The sequence below is a fragment of the Ambystoma mexicanum genome, chromosome 6q, assembly GCF_040938575.1.
Source record: "Ambystoma mexicanum isolate Mex_15411 chromosome 6q, UKY_AmexF1_1, whole genome shotgun sequence".
NCBI lineage: Eukaryota > Metazoa > Chordata > Amphibia > Caudata > Ambystomatidae > Ambystoma > Ambystoma mexicanum.
This window is the reverse complement of record NC_090937.1, coordinates 445,395,983-445,416,883: the sequence shown is the minus strand read 5'-3', so window position 1 is coordinate 445,416,883 and position 20,901 is coordinate 445,395,983. Positions and strand designations below refer to the sequence as shown.

The 20,901-nt window shown below is 47.2% G+C and overlaps 1 protein-coding gene across 1 annotated transcript in view; it reads left to right on the top strand.

Annotated features, from left to right (window-relative positions):
- Positions 1 to 20,901, top strand: part of IFT74 (intraflagellar transport 74) — a 1,698,810-nt gene that overhangs the window by 1,330,253 nt on the left and 347,656 nt on the right. Inside the window, exon 15 of the mRNA XM_069630923.1 lies at positions 1,629 to 1,726. Coding sequence (XP_069487024.1) covers positions 1,629 to 1,726 — 98 coding nt within the window. The remainder of the gene's footprint in view (positions 1 to 1,628; positions 1,727 to 20,901) is intronic.

Genomic DNA, 20,901 nt, shown 5'->3' with positions numbered 1-20,901 from the left:
AAAAATGGTTGTAACACTGCTCGTTCCCCCCGTCTGCGGAACTGTGTTATAAACATGCCCTGGTAGTGTCACGGGCCTCAGTTTCATATATTAACCTGTCCCCATCAAGGAAATGGTTGAACTTCCTGACATAATTCTTCAGGAGGAATTCTCTGACCTGGAAAATGACAGACCATGATCAATACCCTAGGAGCACAGCCTTCCATGGCAGTCACCCTCGGAAGACACTTCTGACCCATTTCAGCCTTCATTGATGCAGTCCCTTAAAAATATTATGGACGAATTTCAAAGGAGGCAAAGGGCACGCTTAGCTACCGCCACTACAGGAGATAACAGCAGATCACCAGTCGCCACTCAGAAGGTATCACCGAAGAGGCAGAGGAGCATCTCCCCCACCTCAGAGACAAACAAGTGCTTCAAGCGTCTCCCCAACAATGTCCATTACGGTCCTATCAGTATCACTACATATTATCCCCACCAAAAATATTGCCGTATATATGGTCGTCTGGAACGGCCATAGACGATACTTTTGGGGGGATCATTTTGGGGGGTTTTGGGAGGAGGGGTTGCGGGGGTATCCCCCGCTCCTTTAAAAATAATGCAGCGGTTTGGGGGGTGTCCCCCGCAGGTTCCATGCCTTAATATTGCCACAAAAATATGGCAATATTTTTGTATGGCAATATTTTTGCGGGGATATTAACACATGGAACCATTCTATGCCTACTGTCTCTCACTGTCAGGATCCAGTTGATGATCCCTACAGGGATTTTTCAGGAATGCAGACAGAGGAGCCCGAAGAAGATGAGATTTCTCAAAACTCACCCCAACTGGATACCGACGAATGGAGGCAAAAGAGTTGTGACTCCCCTGGAGGCTCCTCACCGCCAAACGACATTGCTTCCTTCCATTCAATCATTGCAAATGCAGCAACGATGTGCGATCTTCAAGTATCGTGTGCAGAAAAAATGTTGTTGCGATATGAGAATAGAGACAAGAGGAGATGGATGGTTACTGCCATTACCATTCTAGACTCCATATGGGAAGCCGTGGAGAAGATCCTTGCCAATCTGCTATCTACTCCTGCTACAGCAGCTAGGCTGAAGAAGAAATGCAAGGCCCCAGGAGGAGAACATAACTGTAATTTCTGTGGCATTCAAATTGCCATGTATTACCTTTTATGAGTTTGATGTATGTATAAGTGTGAGGGACAGATTCCTTTTATCAGAGTGTTTCCCTTTAGTTTATTTTTATAGGCACGGAAATCCTCTGTAGGTGAGGGATAGTGAGGCGTTTTTCAAACGTTTTTCATTTAATAAAATGGCTTCTTTTGAAAAACCTTTACCAAGTTGTTCACCCCACATTTCTGACCCTGCATAGACCACTACATCATGGTGCAGACATTGCAGAAGTCTGAAGCAAAGACAGGCTAAGAATACATGATCCTATACGGTGGCTACCTTGTACTTATTTGATTGGCAATGTGTAGGCAGTCAGTAATGAAAGTCTTCATGATGATTCATAGAATGTATACAGTAATTAACATTCCATCACATGGAGAAGTATATTGATGTGTGCATTTTTTGTACAAAAAGCAGTCTTGAATATTTTGTGTCTTTGTTTGCCTGCAGCCTTTCTTGCAACCTTTGAAGACACTAAGAATCAGGAAGTAGAGCGAAAGTCGCAGATCGAAGCCAACATTGTTGCTCTTTTGGAACACTCAAGCCGGGTAAGAGTTCTGTGAGGAATCGGGAATGAGACACGGACCCAGAGACACAGACACAGGGTACTCATAGGGGTTGTTATAAACTTTTATTTAAATAATAAAAGTGTTGGAAAAAGCCTCACTGTCTCTGCTCTATGAGGTATTTCCCTACCTCAACCAAAACTGAAGGTCTGTCCTGTTTCAAGATGTACAAAAAGCAAAAATGTTCTGTCTGTGTCTGAAATCTGATCCTAGTCCTCGCATTTTAGAAACGAACTTAAAAGGGATGAAGGATAGGTCTTTGATCTTGGATGTGCACAAAATGTTCAAGTTCAACAAAAAAGTATAAATGTATCCAAAGTAGATAATGTCCACAGTTCTGCAGAATGACTCCCTTCACCGAGTTTCTTCACAGCAAAACAAAAGTTCAAAGAAACAACGTCTTAGTAGCCCAAAAGGATAACTCTTCTTGGCGTCACAATTCACTCCAGGAGAAATTACTCCCTTCCCAGACTTTTTATGACATTCACTATTACTCAAATCCTAAAGGCATAGATCTTCTTTGGGATTCTCCTTTCAAAAACAACACAACTTAAGTGCGGGTCCCAGACTTGCAAGACACCTGGTATACTCTCCTGCCAAGTTCTTTTCCACATTCAATGCAGATCAAAAATCCTAAGAGCATGGGTCTTCTTAGGATTTTTCCTTTACTCAAATCCAAAAGGGCATGATTCTTCCTTGCGATTCTTCTTTCACGATATGCAGCTCCCTTCACATACATACTTTGCCTGGTATACTCTCCTGCCAGGACCTTCTTATGCAGTTCTCTTTTCACACCTCACTTGGCCTATTTACCCCTCTGCCAGGACTTCCTTATGCAATTCACTTTACAATGCAGTTCAATTTACACACTTGACTTTGCCTGGTTTACTCTCCTGCCTGGACTTTCTTATGCAGTTCACTTTAGGTGCGTGTCCCAGACTCGCACAGCTCATGTGTTGGGTCCACAACCTTCTGTTGGTTAGCTTGTGGTTTACTTTCCACTCGTGTAACTTTTCTCACTCTCTCAATCCAATCATTTGTGGTTTCCCAGGCTTCGCAATATAAGCCTTTAAGCGCCCTGGCATTCCATGTCCTCTGATTGGGCTCACCGGTTTGCTGGGGTCATTTCGGGATCCTTCGGCTACTGCTGCTGCTTACCCAGGGACTTGATGGAGCGCCTCGCTTCTGCTTTGCTGCTTGTCAGGTTTGTGTCCACCAATAGCCTTGCGCTGTCTCTGGCCTCACGTTGCCTGACCTCCATGTCTCTGGCATACAGGGAACAGTGGTTCCTGTTTGGTCACCACTTCTCAGACTTCCCGTTCTCTGGCTGGTTTCACCTGCAGCAGAGCTCTTCCCGGTCCTTCTCTCCACCTGACGGGAGCCACCTGCTGCTGTCTGCTTCTCTCGCCCTTCCTTCAGCCGTCAGAGTTTTAAATGTCCTGGCAATGTGTGCTTCTTTCCAACGACTAGAGTGCAGCGTTGGCTTCCTTGCTCTATTGATCCCTATTACTCCATTCCTCTTCTTCGTCCCAGTATTTTTCAAGGCTTCATATACATGGGTTTTCAAATTAGTTCTTGTCATTCTTTTGAATACATGAGTTTGAAAGATGCCATCAGCAAGTCTTGCGGGTTGGTGAAGGGGGTAATCACAATAGGCCACATAAGGCATTCGGAATGGAGGGGACATCCCTAAAAGGGAAAGGGGGACACCATGTCTCATCTAATGATATCTGTTCCCCTCCTCGACGGTTACCTTCACTCATGTGATCCACCCTTGTATAGCCACCCCAAGGGTCAGGATCAGATAGCGGCTGCCGTCCCCTGGCCACATGAGGAGAGGCCATCCCTGGGAAAGTAGTGATGACATCATCAGATTCATCACACTATCCTGATCCTTTAATTAACAAATAATGAAGCTTTCCTTTTTTACAACTGACAACTGGTCACCTTGTGATGGAAATAGCACAACATCTATGGTCCCTGATCCATCCAGAAAAATAAATGACTTACATTTGATAATGGTCATTCTGGTGGACACTTCAGTTGCTCCCACAGATTCCTCATCTCCTGAAATATTCACTTGACGCAGTCAGCAACAGAAAACCTTTTCAGCTGCCAGGTGGTGCTGCATTGCTCCATCCCCCACTTGTTCATTTTGTTGACTCCATCTCATGCATCATCAGCGTGCTTTTACAGAGACTTCATCAACATTTTCCTCGGTACTGCCTTTTTCCACACCGACAAGGAGGAACAGCAGAAGAGAGACACAATAAAATTTGGTCACTTGTCATTTCCAAACTATTCCTTTTACAGGACAGTTTCATTTGTGAGGCAGGTGGGAGGTTGATAAGGAATCTGTGGGAGGAAATGAAGCACCCACCAGAAAGGAATTACTGAAGGTAAATTGGATGTTTTTGAGATGGACACATTCCTGCCCCATATTTCTCATCTTCTGAAAGACTCCCAAAGCTATTCAATATCTAAGTAGGTGGGTATGGAATGAAACGGTCAAAGCAATGTGTTCTGAAGGACTGATTCCCCTATAGTGGCATCATCCTTCAACATTGACTCTAAGAAAAAGTGTTTTGACAAAGAATGGAGGGAAGCCCAAATCGCTGCTCAACCGATGACTGAAACTGGTAACCTCTCTGTAGAGTGGACGTCTCTCCCACACTTCTCCTGTAGTGAGCTCTAGTACCCTCTTTTGTCTGCCAATCCGTAGCATGACATGATGCATGGTATCACCTAGTGTGAAATATTTCTTTTTGACACAGCCTTTCCTTTCTTGGGGCCAGCATAACCTACAAATAGCTGATTGTCTAATCTGAAGTCTTTCGTTATAGACAAATAGAATGTTGACACACTAATAAGGTCTAATCTGTAGTCTTTTCTCAGACTTGGATGGATGAGGGGGTGGAAAGAATACTGGAAAATGTACCCTTTGGGACCAATCAAATTCTACTAGAGTGCAGAGTTGACTTCTTTGCTCTAGTGATCCTTATTACTCAATTTCTCCTCTTTGTCCCAGTATTTTCCATGGCTTTATATACATGGGTTTGAAAATCAGTTCTTGTCATTCTTTTGATTACATGATTTTGAAAGATACCATCATCAAGTCTTGCGGGTTGGTGAAGGGTTGGCAAAGGGTGTAATCACAATAGGCCATTAAGGCATGAGGAATGGAGGGGACATCCCTAAAAGGGAAAGAGGAATACCATGTCTCATCTGATGATATATGTTCCCCCTCCCCGAGGGTTACCTTCCCTCGTGTGATCCTCCCTTGTATAGCCACACCCAGGGTCAGGATCAGGTAGCGGCTGCCGTCCTGTGCCCACATGAGGAGAGACCACCCCAGGGAAAATAGCGATGACCTCATCAGATTCATCACAGTTCTCTGCCCTAATCAGTTTATCATTCAGAATTTGCACTGAATTATTCAGCCTGGCTAGAAAGGGCGTTAACTCTGTCCCTATGCTTCCATGGCACATTTTTGCCGTAATGCTGGGGAATTGTTATTTAGCTTTATCCTTGCTTCTTGACAAGTAATGTAAGCGTTATGCTCTCTGCCTCTGTAGTTAAGCTAATGTACCATTGGCACTTGGAAATTTCACCCATATTTCATTGGGTCATGATATGAAAGGCATGTTAGGGTCAGGAACTGCACTAGCTGCTTGATGTTAAACATTCTAGTGATTTGCCTTATTCTAACTGCTGGAAAAGACGGTGTTGCTGTGGGCCACTCCAAAATCAGTCCATTGTCATTCTCAGTAACCGGTGCCCTGTCTATTTAATAATGGAAATGTCATCAGGCCTGCTACCTTGGTTGGGTCTAGATGACCAATGTTAATATGTTTCTCCAGCATGGGGTCTGGCATGGATTCACATGCTCATGAATATTCCCCGTTGTCAGGCCGGGAATCCTCGGTAAAGAAAAAATCAGTATCAGTTTCGTTTCTGATCTGTCTTTCTCAGTAATAACCAATCACTGCCCCCAGCCAATGACTGCTCTCTCCCTAAGCCCCGCCTCTGGCAGCCATCTTCAGATTTTTACTGCACGCTCAAGTGTTGGGAGTCCTCGTGTTTAGCTCTCGAGCTTTTGCTGCGTTTTCGTGCTTTTTCAAAGAGAATTTCTAATTTTTCGGTCAAATAGAGCCTCAAGCTCCACCGTCTCTACATCCGATTAACGGGTATCCGTGTCGGATTTTTTTCTACGCCCCTCAAGGGTGAAGATTTCGTCGAGTTACGCTTCTTGGGGGATTGCAGAAGTTTCTGCGGCCTACCCGATCATGGCCCAGGAGAAAGGAAGCTCGACGCCCAGAAAGCTGTTCAGGGTTTGCCCTGGATGCCAGCTACAGAATGTGTTCAAGGAGGACGAGCACTCGAAATGTCTCTACTGCCTTCATGAGGACAAAACGCACGTGAAGAAGGACTGTGCGTTTTGCAGGAACATGTCGGAACGGACCATCAGGGACCGCCACCTTCGTGTCTCCATCTGGCTGGAAGGAAGGAGTCCGTCAGGTGAGAAGAAGAAGAAGAAGAAGTCCTAGCGGTCTTCTAAGTCCTGTGAGGGCGCCCTGGCAACGGGGGCCCAACAGAAGGCAAAGCACCGCGAGTCCGCGGGCACCGGGAGCGCCGAACGGTCGGGCTCTTTGGCTGCCAGGCAGGGCGCACCTTCCCCGGCACCATCAACCACGAGCCAACGCTCTGGTTCGGGGAAGAGGAAATCTGAGAACCCGGGTAAGCTTCTGGAGAGGCCCCGGTCGATCTCGAAGGATTCGGCCGAGGGGGAGCGAGGCGGTGACCCCCCCCCCCCAAGGTGAAGGCCTCAAGCACGCCTAAGGCGGTGAAGGCCTTGGTTCACCCGGCTGAGGCCTCTATCGAGGAAGTCGCGGCGGCCCTTGCGCAGCCTGTGGAGGCTACACCAGTGGATGCGACCTCGGGGCCCAGAGTCTCCCTGCCTCCGCGGAGGGAAGCCTCTTTCAGACCCATCGAAAAGACCCCCGTGAAGAAACCAGCGGAAAAAGACGGGGGGCGGTGGCCATTGTGGACACGGACACAGCATCCGAGGAGGAACTGGTAGAAGTCTTAGAGGGCCTCGACAAGGGCATCGAAGAGGCCCGTCCCCACGGGAGGGATCTGTCATGATGCCTACCCCCAGGCATCCGGACCAAGCCCATCAGCCCCGGGAGCAGGCATCTAGACATTTAGTTAACCCTCAGCAGCACCGGCTAGGGGCTATCTGGGTTCAGTCCTGGCGCCTTAGGCACCAGGCTCATAGTAGGAATCAGTCCTGGCGCCTAAGGCGCCAGGCTCATAGTCATTACTTACCTCAGGCAGACCATGCTGCAAATGACTCCAATCCAACATGAAGCCTGAAAGGGACTATTTTTCTACAGGGACTATTTTTTACTCGGGTGTGGTTCTAGGGACTTCTTACCTGGGACTACTTTTGAGGCTATTTAAACCACACCTGACCAGCAACACACGCTTCGCGTTATTCTGCATCCAGCAGCGTAACACTCACCGTGCCTGCAGCCTGCATCCAGTCTTCTGCCACGCCCGCCTCGAATCCGGAGCTCCTGAAATAAAGAGGAAAGAAAGGGACAAGGTTAGAAAACAAACTTATTTCTATTCCACACCTGGTTCTGGATCCATCTTGTCTCCGGACCTGTAAAGAACATCATTTCTACACGCGCCGCACCTCTAGCTGCAGCGCTGCGCCATACTCACCAGTCTTCACAGCATCCTTCGGGTCGGCGCTGCCTCCATCATTTCTTCGCCGAACTTCGGCACCTAGGAGACAAAAGAAAACCACAAGGTGAGCCGAGGGAACCAACAAATATAATTCTTACCATCATAGACTTACCTGATTTACCACCGGAGGCATCCTTTTGTGACTCTCCATATTTTCACGTGCCGCATCTGTAAAGAGAGACAAAATAACACGTTTTCCTCGTGCAACATTTACCGGACAGCGCCGGGTAATACAGACTCTTACCTGAGCGCCACCAGCTGCCACAAGAGCATCTTTTCACGAGCCAGCTGCAAGACAAGAAAGGAAGGGGGGAACAAGAGTGAACATCGGACATATTGAACTCTATGAACTTAATACTTACTGGTCCTCACCAGGAACCTCAGAGTCAATACTCTCCAGAACTCTCCCGAGCCTTCAAACCAGTGAAGTAACTGGAATCGACGCGCCCCTGCAAATCCACGCAGGATGGAGAGCTCATCTTTCAAGAATATAAGGTGAGATTGCTGTCAGGGCATTTATGAGGTGATTAGTTGGGGAAGACTGTGGGGGTGCCATCACTTGAATCCACAAGTGGCTAAATCCATCTCTCCACTTGCAGGAGAATATTTCTACGGGTTAAGCAGACAAGATTAGGAGGGCAGACCAAGTCAGTCATCGCTGCACTACGCATCACGTGGGTGGAGACCGCAGCTGTCCGGGTCCGACTGACGCCCCTGTGGGAGCCAGGTGAGCGTAACAGAACGCGAAGCCTATCTACAAATCCCCACCCGGGCGAGGTGGAAACCTCAGAAACCGACCAACTAGCCCTATTGTTAGGGGAACTTAGGGCAGAAGTGCACTCCGCTCGCCAAGAGACTAATGCCCTCAGGAGAGAACTGATTGTGTCAAAGGAGCGCACTGATGATCTTGCTAGAAAATTACTGCAAAACCAAGCTGGGCAAACACCATTACGTGGACTCGGGGGAATCCAACTCCTGTTTCATCGAGCAATCCTGTGCAAGTGATTCTACCAGGGAGCATTCCTTTGGCTCCACCCGAACGTTTTGCTGGGGACCCAAATAAGTTTGCCTTGTTTATGAACCAATGCCGCTTGCACTTTTTATGCAGACCTGGAGCTTTTCCGAACGACCAAACCAAAGTAGCCTTTGTACTATCATATCTTAGTGGCAGCGCAGCGGATTGGTCAATTCCATTAGTTAACCAGGATGACCCTCTTCTTTGGGATTTTCAAGGTTTTCAACTGAGCATGGAAAGACTATTTGCCAGACATTCACAGGGACAGGCCCTGGATAACGAACTTTTATCATTACGACAAGGTAACCAGGATCTACTAACCTATATCGCCACTTTCAATAGGTTAGTGGTGGAAACCAGATGGCCAGAGGTAAAACGAATTACATTATTTCATTGTGGACTTCGGGGTGAACTCAAAGACGTTTTGGCCCAAGTTGTGAACCCACCTCAGGATTGTGCAGAATATATAGACTTAGTGGTCCAGTTAGACCACCGACTTCAGAATACAAAGGCTGATCGAGCTAAGTTCGAGAATCGGGTATTGGTTAAACCCAATGTTACCCTCAAAGGAACAGATGTATCAGAACCGATGCAGATCAGGGGGGTCAAGGGACCCTTAACTCAAAAGGAAAGAGAAAGAAGACGGCAGATGCAATTGTGTCTGTACTGTGGGGCCTCAGGACATTTTCTACGGGATTGCCCTATAAAAACATCTAAAAAAGTAGTCGGAGTTGCTGATAAAAATCAAACAGAGCCTGATTCGGGAAACGACCACACCCGACAAGAGTAGAGGTCCGCTTGCCGAGCTTGTAGAAGGATACTCAGACCTCGTACTTCATCATACCAATGGTCCTTATAGATCCAAGGCAGCCATCACGTATGCACGCAGTGAGGGCATACATTGATAGCGGGGCCATAGGAAACTTTGTGGACCACGAGTTGGCTTCTAGGATGAATCTTTCTCTCTGCAAAAAGACCACTTCGGATGTCATCACCACAGTCGATGGAACTGAAATTGCCTCTGGGCCTGTAACTCATTCCACCGCAGAGATGACACTATTGGGTCAGGATGGGCATCGAGAGACTATTGTGTTTGATTTAATCAAAGCCCCGCAGTTCCAAATAATACTGGGGATACCTTGGTTGGAAACACATAATCCTTGTATTGATTGGCGAGAGAAGAGAATAACCTTCCCGGATTGTGCACATACTTGTTACCCAAAAAAAAACCTTGAACCAAGGCCTGGCCACAGCCGCTACTCCAGTCGTGCAGTTACCTCAGGAATATCAAGAATTCCAGGATGTTTTCCAAAAGGAACAGGCAAACACCCTACCACCTCACAGATCATACGATTGTCAAATCGATCTCATACCTGGTGCACAACTTCCATGTAGTAGGATCTACGCCCTTACGGAACACGAAAACCTTCGCCTACGACAATACTTGGACCGATACCTTGCTAATGGCTTCATTCGTCCATCCAAGTCCCCTGCATCTTCAGCTTTGTTCTTTGTGCCTAAAAAGGAAGGTGACCTCAGAACGTGCATAGACTACCGCGCATTAAATCAGATCACGGTTAAGAACCGATACCCATTGCCTCTGATCCCCGAATTACTAGACCAAGAAAAGGACGCTTGCATCTACACTAAATTAGATCTCCGAGGGGTATATCATCTGGTACGTGTAAAGAAAGGCGACAAATGGAAGACTGCTTTTCGCACTAAGTACGGGTTATTCGAATACCAGGTGATGCTCTTCGGGTTGTGCAATGCACCAGCAGCCTTCCAGTATTTTATGAACAATGTCCTTCGTGAACTCATTGACGTCTGTGTTGTTGTATACATAGACGATATTCTAGTGTACTCCTCTTCAGAATCAGACCATGTGAAGCACGTTCGTGCAGTCCTTGAGAAACTACGCCAGCACAAGTTATATGCAAAATTGGAAAAATGTGTTTTTCATGCTACGGAAGTTGAATTCCTTGGATTTATCCTGACTCCAAAAGGAGTCCGAATGGACTCTCGAAAGGTGGACGCAATCCTCAAGTGGCCATCACCCAGTTCAGTTAAAGGGGTACAAAGCATGCTCGGATTTGCTAATTGCTACCGCAGATTCATTCCGGATTTCTCACATGTTGTACACCCTATCACAGCACTTTTGCGAGAAAAAAAAGCGCTTCTTGTGGACCGAAGAAGCTGAAAAGGCCTTCCAAGAGCTGAAAGCGAAATTCACGTCTGCACCTGTCTTAAAGCATCCACGCCCCGAACTTCCATACATAGTTGAAACTGATGCATCCAGTTTAGCCATGGGAGCTGTCCTGTCCCAGAAGGATCCTGAAACCGGTCAACTTCACCCAGTAGCATTTTGGTCCAGAAAGTTCTCGGCACCCCAGTTTAACTATGCGGTTACCAATAAAGAATTATTAGCCATCAAATCCGCCTTCAAGGCTTGGCGGCATTATCTTCTCGGTGCCAGGCATACCATTACCGTAATCACCGATCACCGGAACTTGCAGTATTTAAAAACAGCCAAGGCCCAATCGTCGGGTCAACTTCGATGGGCATTGTTCTTTGCCGAGTTCGATTTCGTGATCACTTATCGACCAGGTTGTAAAAATTGCAAAGGCAGATGCCTTATCCCGAATAGGGATGGGAGAAGCATATGCGAACTCCGGAACCGGTGCCTATAATTTCAGAACAAAGAATTCTTGGCATAACCACTCTTCTACAGACACTAGAAGATATTCAAGTAAAGATCCAACAACTCTTCGATCCAACAGCCCTGCAGGACTGGGTGAAGAAAGGCCCGGACTACTCAGTCATCAATGACCTACCTTATTATTAAGGGCGACTATTTCTACCACACAAGGAACTACAAGAACTGGTCATCTCCAATTATCATGACACCCTGATGGAAGGACACCCAGGTATCGCAAAAACTGAAGCTAAAATTAAGAGACAATTCTGGTGGCCCACCTGGTGAAAAGACGTAAAGTCATTTGTAATGTCTTGTGGCATTTGCGCCCAAAACAAAAGTCAGAAGAAAAAACCAGCTGGCCTCTTGCAACCTTTGGATATTCCACCTACACCATGGCACACCTTATCGTTAGACTTTATTACAGATCTACCTCCATGTAATGGATTTAACACCATTCTAGCTATTGTGGATCTTGTTTCCAAGATAGCCCACTTTATTCCTCTAAAGGGATTACCTTCTGCTTCAATTCTGGCCAAGGAGTTCCTTGTAAACATTGTTCGAATACACAGATTTCCTTCCGTATTGGTCTCTGACCGAGGTAGTCAATTCATTTCACATTTTTGGAAGAAATGTTGTCAACTGGCGCAAATCGTTGTGAGGTTATCAACCAGTCACCATCCCCAGACCGTTGTTCAGACGGAGAGGATCAACCAGACCCTTGAGCAGTACCTACGTTGCATGCTACACCAGACCAAAAGTAATTGGAAAGATATTTTATGGATTTCCGAGTATGCATACAATAACTCTGTACATTCAGGAACAGCCCCTTTTATACCATATATGGACATTACCCTCGAACCTCAGAACTAGATTTGCCTCAGCATTTTGAAATTCCTGCAGTTAGTCATTTGCATTCTACTATTACACAAGCCTTTAAAGAGGCAACAGAACATTTGAAACAAGCAAAAGAGAAATATAAGAAAAATGCTGATCAACATAGAAGTGAAACTCCACAATACCAGATTGGGGATCAAGTTTGGCTGGCTACAAAACACATACCTCTGAAGGGAACTCTGACTTTTAACCCTAGATATTTGGGACCTTACACTACTAAGGCCATTATCAACCCGGTAGCCGTCAAATTGGAATTACCCTCTAATATGCGCATTCATCCTGTCTTTCATGTTTCACTTTTAAAACCAGTTCAACCAGGAACAAGATCAACCAAACCACCCGACCCCATCTTGATAGATGGAGAACCTGAATTGGAGGTAAAAAATATCCTGGACTCCAAGATGGTTAAATCAAAACTTTTTTATTTAATCGATTGGAAGGGCTACGGACCACAAGAAAGGTCATGGGAACCTAGTGACCACGTCCACGCACCTCGGTTGGTGAAAAGATTCCATCGGAACTTCCCAGACAAACCAGGGCCCAGGGGAAGAACAACTTTAGGAGGGGCCTTGGGGGGGGAGTGCTGTCATGATGCCTACCCCCAGGCATCCGGACCAAGCCCATCAGCCCTGGGAGCAGGCATCTAGACATTTAGTAAAATCTCAGCAGCCCCGGCTAGGGGCTATCTGGGTTCAGTCCTGGCGCCTTAGGCGCCAGGCTCATAGTAGGAATCAGTCCTGGCGCCTAAGGCGCCAGGCTCATAGTCATTACTTACCTCAGGCAGACCATGCTGCAAATGACTCCAATCCAACATGAAGCCTGAAAGGGACTATTTTTCTACAGGGACTATTTTTTACTCGGGTGTGGTTCTAGGGACTTCTTACCTGGGACTACTTTTGAGGCTATTTAAACCACACCCGACCAGCAACACACGCTTCGCGTTATTCTGCATCCAGCAGCGTAACACTCACCGTGCCTGCAGCCTGCATCCAGTATTCTGCCACGCCCGCCTCGAATCCGGAGCTCCTGAAATAAAGAGGAAAGAAAGGGACAAGGTTAGAAAACAAACTTATTTCTATTCCACACCTGGTTCTGGATCCATCTTGTCTCCGGACCTGTAAAGAACATCATTTCTACACGCGCCGCACCTCTAGCTGCAGCGCTGCGCCATACTCACCAGTCTTCACAGCATCCTTCGGGTCGGCGCTGCCTCCATCATTTCTTCGCCGAACTTCGGTACCTAGGAGACAAAAGAAAACCACAAGGTGAGCCGAGGGAACCAACAAATATAATTCTTACCACCATAGACTTACCTGATTTACCACCGGAGGCATCCTTTTGTGACTCTCCATATTTTCACGTGCCGCATCTGTAAAGAGAGACAAAACAACACGTTTTCCTCGTGCAACATTTACCGGAAAGCGCCGGGTAATACAGACTCTTACCTGAGCGCCACCAGCTGCCACAAGAGCATCTTTTCACGAGCCAGCTGCAAGACAAGAAAGGAAGGGGGGAACAAGAGTGAACATCGGACATATTGAACTCTATGAACTCAATACTTACTGGGCCTCACCAGGAACCTCAGAGTCAATACTCTCCAGAACTCTCCCGAGCCGTCAAACCAGCGAAGTAACTGGAATCGACGCGTCCCTGCAAATACACGCAGGATGGAGAGCTCATCTTTCAAGAATATAAGGTGAGATTGCTGTGAGGGCATTTCGGAGGTGATTAGTTGGGGAGGACTGTGGGGGTGCCATCACTTGAATCCACAAGTGGCTAAATCCATCTCTCCACTTGCAGGAGAATATTTCTACGGGTTAAGCAGACAAGATTAGGAGGGCAGATCCAGTCAGTCATCGCTGCACTACGCATCACGTGGGTGGAGACCGCAGCTGTCCGGGTCCGACCGACGCCCCTGTGGGAGCCAGGTGAGCGTAACAGAACGCGAAGCCTATCTACAAATCCCCACCCGGGCGAGATGGAAACCTCAGAAACCGACCAACTAGCCCTATTGTTAGGGGAACTTAGGGCAGAAGTGCACTCCGCTCGCCAAGAGACTAATGCCCTCAGGAGAGAACTGATTGTGTCAAAGGAGCGCACTGATGATCTTGCTAGACAATTACTGCAAAACCAAGCTGGGCAAACACCATTACCTGGGCTCGGGGGGAATCCAACTCCTGTTTCATCGTGCAATCCTGTGCAAGTGATTCTACCAGGGAGCATTCCTTTGGCTCCACCCGAACGTTTTGCTGGGGACCCAAAAAAGTTCGCCGTGTTTATGAACCAATGCCGCTTGCACTTTATATGCAGACCTGGAGCTTTTCCGAACGACCAAACCAAAGTAGCCTTTGTACTATCATATCTTAGTGGCAGCGCAGCGGATTGGTCAATTCCATTAGTTAACCAGGATGACCCTCTTCTTTGGGATTTTCAAGGTTTTCAACTGAGCATGGAAAGACTATTTGCCAGACATTCACAGGGACAGGCCCTGGATAACGAACGTTTATCATTACAAGGTAACCAGGATCTACTAACCTATATCGCCACTTTCAATAGGTTAGTGGTGGAAACCAGATGGCCAGAGGTAAAACGAATTACATTATTTCATTGTGGACTTCGGGGTGAACTCAAAGACGTTTTGGCCCAAGTTGTGAACCCACCTCAGGATTGTGCAGAATATATAGACTTAGTGGTCCAGTTAGACCACCGACTTCAGAATACAAAGGCTGATCGAGCTAAGTTCGAGAATCGGGTATTGGTTAAACCCAATGTTACCCTCAAAGGAACAGATGTTTCAGAACCGATGCAGATCAGGGGGGTCAAGGGACCCTTAACTCAAAAGGAAAGAGAAAGAAGACGGCAGATGCAATTGTGTCTGTACTGTGGGGCCTCAGGACATTTTCTACGGGATTGCCCTATAAAAACATCTAAAAAAGTAGTCGGAGTTGCTGATAAAAATCAAACAGAGCCTGATTCGGGAAACGACCACACCCGACTAGCGTAGAGGTCCGCTTGCCGAGCTTGTAGAAGGATACTCAGACCTCGTACTTCATCATACCAATGGTCCTTATAGATCCAAGGCAGCCATCACATATGCACGCAGTGAGGGCATACATTGATAGCGGGGCCATAGGAAACTTTGTGGACCACGAGTTGGCTTCTAGGATGAATCTTTCTCTCTGCAAAAAGACCACTTCGGATGTCATCACCACAGTCGATGGAACTGAAATTGCCTATGGGCCTGTAACTCATTCCACCGCAGAGATGACACTATTGGGTCAGGATGGGCATCGAGAGACTATTGTGTTTGATTTAATCAAAGCCCCGCAGTTCCAAATAATACTGGGGATACCTTGGTTGGAAACACATAATCCTTGTATTGATTGGCGAGAGAAGAGAATAACCTTCCCGGATTGTGCACATACTTGTTACCCAAAAAAACCTTGAACCAAGGCCTGGCCACAGTCGCTACTCCAGTCGTGCAGTTACCTGTCATGATGCCTACCTCTAAGGAGCCAGGCCGGGCCCAGCAACCCCAGAGGCAGACATCATTTTCCCCAGGGAAGTCTCAGCGGGCCCAAGTCGGGGCCCTTTGGACTCAGTCCTGGTGCCTTAGGCGCCAGGCTCATAGCGGACCCCAGTCCTGGCGCCTTAGGCGCCAGGCTCATAGAAGAGGATATGTGTTTAAGTGCTTGGGTGCACACTTACCTGATGCAGACCTTGCTGCTTCATCCAGGCCCTCTTGAGGCCTGAATGGGACTACTTAACCTGTAGGACTACTTCACCACCCGGGTGTGGTCGGGGAAGGATACATACCTGATTGGTGGAAGGATACATACCAGGAACTTCTTCCAAGGCTATTTAAACCCCACCCGAACAGCCACACATGCTTCGCGTTGTTCTGCACCTAGCAGCTGGACGCTCACCGTGTCAGCTCCTGCATCCTGACTTCAGCCACGCCTGCCAGTACCCTGGAACACCTGCAAGGGGAGAAAGGAAGAGAATAGAAGAATAAAAGCCCTTACCTGCTAAATCTGCATCCCGGAGTCATTTCTCCAACGGCCCTGAAAAGGAAGACATCATTTTAAAGGCATTTCGTTTCGATCGCTGCAGCGCTGCATTTTACTCACCTTTGCAAGGCGCTTCCATCTTCAGCAGCGATCTTCCGGATTCACCTACGCCCCGGCGCCTAGAGGAAAAAAGACAAGAACAAAGGTGAGAGGGAGAAAAGGAATAAGGAAAGCTCAGTTTCCTTTTAAGTCTTACCTGTTGGATTATTCCCACTGCATTTCGGGTCCTGCCGCTTCCTGGCATCTCCGGACCCCGGCCCCTATGGGGAAAAAAGACAAAGACATTGAATGAGTGAATGCAAAGACATTACCTGAGCGCTCATCCAGAACTGTTTCACTTCGGGTCGGCGCCATATCTCCGGCACTCCGAACCCCAGACCCTAAGGGGAAAAAGACATAAGCATTAGCGCTTGCTGCAATTAGACAACGAACATTATTATTAAGCTTGAACTTTTGAACAGAACTTTTACAGCGCCTTACCTGAACAGTCAAGCTTACCTGAACTCCCATCAATCCTCAATCCAGTGAAGTAACTGGGTTTCAACGCGCCCCTGCATCAGAAGCAGGATGGAGAGCTCATCCTTCCAAACCCTAAGGTGAGGCTTCACGGGGAATCGTGGAGGAGGTATCGTGGAGGGTTGGAAGGGAGTGGGAGGCTTGAGCATTGTTCCACAGTTGGTAATACTCCCTTTTCACGCACAGGAGGGTATCCAACGAGCCAGGGAAGCCAGAATAGAGGGGCCCTTCCTGTCCATCTTCAGAGTTCTGCGCCTTCGACGCCGCGCCTCCGTGGGAACCAGGTGAGCGTTACAGAACGCGAAGCCTTACCACAATTTCCCACCTGGGCGCTATGGAGACTTCCGAGACAGATCAGCTGGCCCATCTTTTAGGGGAATTACGGGCAGAAGTGCACTCAGCCCGCCAGGAGACTAATGCTCTCAGAAGGGAACTAATCCTATCCAAGGAAAGAACTGATGATCTGGCCAAAAGGTTATTGCAGGGCCAGGCAGAGCACACTCCTTTACCTGTTTCCGGAGATATTTCTACAACAATGGGTTCGAATAACCCGGTACAAATCAATCTACCTGGACACATGCCTTTGGCCCCGCCGGAACGTTTTGCGGGGGATCCCAAGAAATATGCCGTTTTTATGAACCAATGCCGTTTACACTTTTTATGCAGGCCCGGGGCCTTCCCCAACAACCAGACCAAAGTAGCCTTTGTACTATCTTACCTCAGTGGCTGTGCTGCCGATTGGTCTATTCCATTGGTAAATCAGGATGATCCCATTCTCCGGGATTTCCAGGGCTTCCAGGCCAGCATGGAAAGATTGTTCGCTCGACACTCGCAGGGACAGGCCCTTGACAACGAACTGCTATCCTTAGGACAAGGTAATCAGGATCTTTTGTCCTATATCGCCACCTTTAATAGACTAGTTGTGGAAACCGGATGGCCTGAAAATAAAAGGATCACATTGTTTCATCGAGGCCTGCGCGGGGAGCTTAAAGATGTTATAGCTCAGATAGTAGATCCACCCCAGGCCTGCGCAGACTACATAGACTTAGTGGTTCAACTTGATCACAGACTTCAAAATAGAAAAGCAGATCGGCTCAAGTATGAAACCAGAGTACCTATCAAGACCCACGTTAACTCCAAGAGTACTGACGTTTCCGAACCTATGCAAATTGGCAGTGTTAAAGGACCATTAACGCAGAAGGAACGAGAGAGAAGGCGACAAATGCAACTTTGTCTGTATTGCGGAACTTCCGGTCACTTTCTTCAAAGTTGTCCAGTTAAACCACCCAAGAAGGTGGTTGGAGCCACTGATAACGAGTTATTGACACCTGGTTCGGGAAACGACCTAGCCCGACAAGCGTAGGGGTCCGCTTGCCGAACTTGAAAACAAACTCTTTGACCTCGCATTTTGTCATGCCAATGGTGCTTGTGAACCCAAAACAGCCTCAGCAGTTGCATGCTATAAAAGCATACATAGACAGTGGAGCTATTGGAAATTACATAGACCGTGAATTGGCTTCCAGGATTAAGCTTCCTCTCCGCCCGAAAGTAACCCAAGATGTAATTACTACAGTTGATGGAACCGAAATAGCCTCAGGGCCTGTAACGCATTCCACAGTTGAAATCACTCTGGTGGTTCAGGACGGACATCGGGAAGCAATCGTGTTTGATGTGATCAAGGCCCCACAATTTCAAGTACTTCTTGGAATCCCTTGGTTAGAAACACATAATCCGAGAATAGACTGGCGAGCAAAGAAGATAACTTTTCCTGATTGTGAACCAACCTGTTACCCAAGGAATCCAGCTATGGGTCTAGCCTCTGTAACTTCCACCCCTGTACAGCTACCATCTGAATACCAAGAATTCCAAGACGTTTTTCAGAAAGAGCAGGCTAACACCTTACCTCCCCATCGATCTTACGATTGCCAAATCGACTTGGTACCCAAAGCACAACTACCTTGTAGTAGGATTTATGCTCTTACTGAACCTGAGAACCTGCATTTGCGCCAGTATTTGGATCAATACCTGGCCAATGGTTTCATTCGCCCATCGAAGTCACCAGTCTCTTCCGCTTTGTTCTTCGTACCTAAAAAGGAAGGAGACCTTAGGGCCTGTATTGACTACCGCGCCCTAAATCAGATAACGATTAAGAATCGTTACCCTTTGCCCCTGATACCTGAGTTTATCGACCAAGTAAAAGATGCTCGTGTGTACACCAAGCTAGATCTCCGAGGAGCTTACCACCTGGTACGTATAAAAGAGGGCGACGAGTGGAAGACTGCATTCCGCACCAAATTTGGGCTCTTCGAATATCAAGTAATGCCCTTCGGTTTGTGCAACGCACCTGCCGCCTTTCAGTACTTCATGAATGATGTTCTTCGGGAACTTATCGATGTTTGTGTCATTGTTTATATTGACGACATCCTGGTGTATTCCTCCTCAGAATCTGATCACAGAAACCATGTTAGGGCAGTTCTTGAGAAATTGCGCCAGCACAAATTATTTGCCAAGCTCGAAAAATGCGTTTTTCATACCACAGAAGTGGAGTTTCTCGGATTCATCCTGACACCTCAAGGAATCCGAATGGACTCGCGGAAAGTGGACGCCATTCTCAAATGGCCATCTCCTAGCTCTGTGAAGGGAGTGCAAAGCATGCTTGGCTTTGCCAATTTCTATCGAAGGTTCATCCCGGAATTTTCTCGAACTGTTCAACCCATCACAGCTCTCCTAAAGAAAAATAAACGCTTTGAATGGACTCTTGAGGCTGAACAAGCCTTTCAGGACCTGAAAACCAAATTCACCTCTGCACCTGTATTGAAGCACCCGCGCCCAGATCTCCCTTACATCGTGGAAACCGATGCATCCAGTTCGGCCATGGGAGCTGTCCTGTCGCAAAGAGACCCAGAAACTAACCAACTACACCCTGTAGCCTTTTGGTCCAGAAAATTCTCTCCACCTGAACTCAATTACGCAATTACCGACAAAGAACTACTGGCTATTAAATCAGCTTTCAAGGCTTGCCGTCACTATCTTCTCGGTGCAAGACACACCATCACCGTAATTACGGACCACAGAAATTTGCAGTATTTAAAGACGGCCAAAGCTCAATCTTTGCGACAACTCCGATGGGCTTTATTCTTTGCGGAATTTGATTTTGTAATTACCTATCGCCCTGGCTGCAAGAATGGTAAGGCAGATGCCTTATCCCGGATAGGCATGGAAGAACCCAATTCGAGTTTAGAACCTGTGCCAATCATACCGGAACAAAGAATTCTGGGCTTGACTTCATTGCAAACCATTGAGGACATCCAAGCTCAAGTAAAACAGCTTTTTGACTCTTCTGCCTTACTGGAATGGAGTCAAAAGGGTCCTCACTACACCGTTAAGGATGATTTACCCTACTTCCAAGAGCGGTTATTTCTGCCAAGTAAAGAATTGCAGGAACTTGTCATTACCCGTCATCATGAATCATTAATGGAAGGACACCCCGGTATCGCGAAAACAGAAGAAAAGATCAAACGCCACTTCTGGTGGCCTTCTTGGAGAAAAGACATAAAGTCATTTGTGTTGTCTTGCGGAATCTGTGCCCAAAATAAGAGTCAAAAGAAAAGGCCAGCCGGCCTACTTCAACCTTTGGACATTCCACCAGCACCTTGGCACACCTTGTCAATGGATTTTATAACTGACCTGCCTCCTTGTGGTGGTTACAACACGATTCTCGTAATAGTGGATCTATTCTCCAAAATGGCCCATTTTATCCCTTTAAAAGGATTGCCGTCAGCTTCCACCTTGGCCAAGGAATTTATGGAAAATATAGTGCGGTTACATGGTTTCCCTTCCATATTAGTCTCAGACCGTGGAAGTCAATTTATCTCCCACTTTTGGAAGAAATCTTGCCAACTAGCACAAATAGACGTGCGGTTATCCACCAGCCACCACCCCCAGACCGACGGACAAACCGAGAGAACCAATCAGACTCTCGAGCAATATCTGCGGTGCATGTTACACCAATCCGAGTTGAATTGGAAGGACATCCTTTGGATTGCAGAATATGCATACAACAATTCAGTGCATTCTGGAACCGGACAGACTCCTTTTTATACCCTGTATGGTCACCATCCTCGGACCTCTGACCTAGATCCACCTCTGACCCTGGAGATGCCTGCAGTAAATCACCTACATTCCACAATAACCCAAGCCTTCAAAGAAG